Source organism: Meleagris gallopavo, chromosome 28 (genome assembly GCF_000146605.3).
Source record: "Meleagris gallopavo isolate NT-WF06-2002-E0010 breed Aviagen turkey brand Nicholas breeding stock chromosome 28, Turkey_5.1, whole genome shotgun sequence".
Taxonomy (NCBI): Eukaryota; Metazoa; Chordata; class Aves; order Galliformes; family Phasianidae; genus Meleagris; species Meleagris gallopavo.
This window is the reverse complement of record NC_015038.2, coordinates 3,999,851-4,004,851: the sequence shown is the minus strand read 5'-3', so window position 1 is coordinate 4,004,851 and position 5,001 is coordinate 3,999,851. Positions and strand designations below refer to the sequence as shown.

Here is a 5,001-nt window from a genome sequence, read left to right as displayed (position 1 = left end):
GGAAAGGGGGGAAAAGGGGGAAGGAAACAAAATCATTCCTGAGCCTGAGCTGGTGCAAGGGCCATATGGGGAGCCACAGATCAGCTCAGCAATCCCACCAGGAGCTGGAATTCATTGGTGGTACCATGTAAGGAGTGCTGTTACAGTGGCCATATTACCCCTTCTTTTAAGAAGGAGTGAAAAATAGTTTTAATGTTAAGTCAACTGATAAACACTAATAAAAGGAGGGAAGAGAAAAACCAAGCAAGAGGGAAAAATAAATAGGAGACACTGCAGAGGAGATCACAGAGAGGAGATAAATAGAAACAATCAGGAGGACAAGACAGAAAATGTTTATTAAAGAGGTGGAGCAGAGGAAAAGATGCGTTTCCAGAGATCTGAGGACAGACAAGGGCACAGCAGCATGATGCTGTGGGACCTCTGCCAGCAGCGATGCAAGGCAGCAAGTTGTGGGTGCTGTGTCACCCATAGCAGAGGACACCCAGCAAGCAGGACTGGCTCCCCAGAGCCCCAGACCTGAGAAGTTGACGTTGCGGATGTACTTGAGCAGCTCCACACCGTCCACCGGGTCCATCTTGGGGCACAGCCCCACCTTGCCGGGGCACAGGTTCTTGTGCATGTTGTGCAGAGCGTGTCCCATGGCGTAGACGGCGTCGATGACGAACTGCACCTTGCCCTCCTGCTCGTATGAAGAGTCCTGGCCAATCCGCTCCCGGTCTGCAGACACACAAAAGCAGTGCTGCTCATGGGCCGTGCAGCTGAGAGCCCACGTCCCTGGGCAGGACACAGGGCTGAGCTGTGTTTTCCATCCCATCCTCACCCTCTCCACCATTGGCACCAAGGGGCCATCCAGGCGCCCTCCATCAACACTGCGTGTCCTCTGTCACATTCCCAGTCCTCCCATCCCCCTGTGCCCCTCGCGTTCCCCCCAGCAGCCCCACACCTCGCTGACTCTGCAGCCTCCCCTGCCAGCCCCGTTTGCAGGATGCTGCAAGGACCCACTAATTGCCAGAAACAGCTGCCTGCCTCTCCTGTCATAACCACCCTTAATAGGACTGGAAACGTGTTCATCATTTAACAGAAGACATCGATCGATGTAACATGCTGTTAATTACAGCTAAGAAAGCATCTCCCATGAGGTGATGCTGCACCAGGGAGCCCTGACCTTGGGCAGATGGAAGGAGAGCTTCCCTGCCAGCAAAAGGCACAGTCCTCATCCTCCAAAGAGACACAAGCATTCCATCCGAGGGCACCCAGAACTCACTCTGGTTCCATGAAGTGGAAAGGATGATATTCCCATGTCCCCGTGCTGGGATGGGAACGAACCACCCCAGACACGAAGGTGCAGCTGACAGCACACTAAGGCAAATTGATAGCGAACTGACCAACAAGAAAAGATGATATCAAGGAGAGGGATTTATAGCCCATTCTTCAAAGTTATAAAAATGCTTTTGGACTACGTGGGGATTACTCATGCGAAACCCGTCAAGTTATCCTTTCTTCCACGTTATTGACAAGGGCTATTAATCTTCTCCCTCAACGTAGGGCCTCTCCCCACATTCATCTCAGCACGCAGACAAGCCACTCTATCTTGTCAAGATAATTACCCATTAAAGCAAGGCTGTAACAGACTGCACTCGGGCGCTGAGCCCCTGGGGGTGTCCCAGCCCCACTGGTGCCCCCGAGAGCCCACCCATCGCAATGGGAATTGGGCTGATGCTGAGGAGACGATGCGGAGCAGGATGCTGAGGTTCATGATGTCGCGCTCCCGATGCGGAGACAATAAATCTCCATGAATCTCTCTGTCGATTGGGGCTGCAAAAGGGATGTGACCTCGCTGATTATAACAGCAGGGTCGTGCATTGTTCTAAAGGGCTGATAATTAATTTTCAAGTGCGTGAGGGGCCTCTGCGGGCACCTCTCCAAGGGCCTTTCTCCTCCAGTGGAGGACGATTTCAGATCAGCAGTAATTCTGAGTACATCACTGACACCAGCATTTGGTAGGAGCAAAACAAACCCACACCTTTGGGCTTCATGAGCCCACCAGAGACTTCAGCACAGAGTCAGTTTGGAGAAGCTGTGGGGTTTAAGGAAAGCAGAGGTATCATCCATCTCTGCCCCATTTGCAGGAGCATTTTTTCATCTCACTGAAAACAAATAGGGCAAATCCTTCCCCGCTGGTCCTGTTGAGGCTGTGCTGGAGAACAGTCAGTGGGTGCCACAAAAAAACAATGCCATACTAGAGACAGACTGGAGAGGAACAAAACTGGGAGAAGAATTGGAGGACTGTAGGCTGTCCTGCTTGGTGGCGGGCACCTTCCAGCCTGGTTTGGGGATGCAAAAGCAAAGAGAAGTTGCCATTTCTCTGCACAGTTTGGGCTCCTCCCACACCAGAAGCTGATGGGGAAAGTCCGTACAACTCCTTCTGCAAAACCACCCCAAATGGGTGCATCAGCCTTGCAAAGCTGAGTGCGCAGCACTGCATGGGCTGGTTATTTACTTCAGGCCCTTCGTTTTTTCCCCTCTGTTCATCTGCCAAGCAAATGTTCAGGAGATAATTTATTTCCTGACAAATTCAGATAATTTAAAGACAGTCCCTAGGACATTTGCCATGTCATGGTTTCGGCTGCCTTCACTAATATCTTGGCCCTGAAATATCGCTTGCTTAAATGCTCCATTACTAAGAAGATGAAGACATCAGTGCTTTGCAAGACCTCCTCGTGCATTCTCTCAGTACTGGGCATTCCCTATGCAATCCATAAAAGTCAGGGGCTCTCGGATACCCAAGAGTGTGGACATGAGCATGTTTTCTTGCTGTCCATCCAGCTTAGCAAACTCAGCCCACACAACAGGCATTAGGCTGCTTGGAGAAGCTGCAGTTCCAAAAAGCCTTTCCAGGAGAGGCATCTGCAAATCAGATCCTTTGGGAAACACTTTCAAGGGTGAGGATATGCAAACACTGTCCCCACAGCTGTGAAAGGAGATTTAAAAAAAAAATAAATACAAAAACAGCCCCTTTGTGATCAAACTGCACAGGCAAGGCCAGGTCTGTCACCCATGGCACCAGGCACCAATGTCCCTCCCAAGGATGCGGGGACGTGCCTGTGTCCTCACGTCCTGCCAGCTGCAGCCTTCCAGCCGCCAGGCTGTTATCTGTCTTCAGCCGGTGCCAGGCAGGCAGTAAATCTCTCCCATCTCTCAGTAAACATGTCACCTTCTTGAGCCTCCAAGCATCACCTCGGCAGCAGCGCTGTCAGCAAGACAGATCCCCTGTTTGCCTTGTTTGCTGCATTAATCCCTACAAGCCCGCTTGAGCTGGAAGTGGCTAAAAACACCCTGTGGGGTTTAAGGAGAAGGTCAGGAACCTGGAACTGAGCTCTGCTGGGGTCAAAGCACCCAAGGATGCTCCATTCCCTGCCTGCAGCAGCACAAGGGTGCATCAGCAAAGCAGCCTGCAAGGAGACAAGGGCAAACAGCACAACAGCATGTACCCTGGGGTGCTCACCTCCTACCACACTACTGACACTACAATCAGATGTATTTTTCTGCCAGCAGTGCCTTGTCTGGGGCCTGCTCAGGTGAGATTGGAGCAAGGGTTATAAGGGGGCACCAATGGCTTCGTGTCTTTCACAGGACAGCAGTGCTTCTGCCAAGGTGAGAAGAAGGCAGGTGTCTGAACACTAATGCAGAATTTAGCCCCAAATCTGGGTGATGTGGTGCCTGCAGATGATGGGGCTGAGGGAAGGGAGAAGCACACAGATTGTGTGAGGCAGTGAGCAGCCCTGGGACCAGGACCGAGCACACACAAACACATTCCATGCATTTCCTAGGTCACACACAGCACACGGGGATGGTCAAGAGCATTTCTGGAGCATCATTCCCACACGGTCTTTTTGCTTAGTCCCAAAAGCCCACTTAGAACCGAGCCCACCACTCACAGGGCACCAATTGCCACGCAGCTCCTTGAGCTGGGCTGGCAGCTCCTGAGCAACAAGGACATGGATGAGCTGAGAGGTCATAAAGAGAAAGCAAGCAAAACGCTTCTAATGTCCACCCTGGGCATCATCTTCACATCCCCACAGACCCCACATGACCCCGCAGCATCCCCGTGCTCCTTACTGGTGCACTTCTTGATGCTGCTGCCCTTCTTCAGCGCGTGTCGGCTCAGCTTGCAGTGGAAGTTTTCCTCCCAAAATTCAGCAAACCAGATGTTGCGGCGGTTGTTGTCCAGTGTCCTGCTGGAGAAGTAGCGATCGAAACCTGCCCAGGGAAGAGGGGACAGAGGGGTGAGCCCCTGGGCTGGCAGGGAGGTGCTCAACATGGCCCCAAAGCCACCAAGCAGAGGAAAATGTTTTGGGAGCAATTGGGAAGAGTAAGACTGCAGGCGGTTTCATCCCAGCGGCCACCCAAGCAAAGCAAGGAGGTGAGATGGGAAACACACCTGGGGGCAATGCTCTGGGAAATGCAAAGCCTGCCTTAGCACAAACCTCGTGGTTGATGGATGCCATCAGGAGGACAGCTAACGAGGAGACGGCGAACCACTGAGCACAGCTTCTTACCTTTGACAGACACACGCTTGGGTAGGATGGTGACAGAGCCCTCAGCCACTTCCTCCAGGTGCAGCACAGGGGAGATCTTGGAGCCCCAACTGTCCGAGCCCATCCAGATGAAGTGCCCTGTCTGGTTTGCCCTCTTGGCCGCTTCCAGCACTCTTCTGCAGAGAAAAAGCAACGGGTGCTGCTCAGCATTGAGATGCAGCTCCGTGCCCATCCCAAAGAGACAGCAGCATGGCATGGGAGCGAGGCTCAGACCCTTTTGCATCTCCCATTCCCAACACTCCATCAGCACCACGCACACTGGGTACAGGAGAGCAAACTATGCTGCTCCACTCCAACACCCTCCATCCTCTCCAGCCTGGGCACAGGCTGCTTCTCCCCATTTGCATATTTGCTGACTGGTAATTGAATTTCCCCCTTAATTACCCAACATTAAGCTTAAAAA

At 52.4% G+C, this 5,001-nt stretch overlaps 1 protein-coding gene across 1 annotated transcript in view; it reads right to left on the bottom strand.

Annotated features, from left to right (window-relative positions):
* LOC104914538 (metabotropic glutamate receptor 4-like) overlaps positions 1 to 4,770 on the bottom strand; it is a 43,675-nt gene extending 38,905 nt beyond the window's left edge. The window contains exons 1-3 of the mRNA XM_010724383.1: positions 4,560 to 4,770; positions 4,120 to 4,260; positions 517 to 717 (exon numbers count right to left, since the gene is read on the bottom strand). Coding sequence (XP_010722685.1) covers positions 517 to 717; positions 4,120 to 4,260; positions 4,560 to 4,770 — 553 coding nt within the window. The remainder of the gene's footprint in view (positions 1 to 516; positions 718 to 4,119; positions 4,261 to 4,559) is intronic.
* Between the last annotated feature and the right edge of the window lie 231 nt (positions 4,771 to 5,001).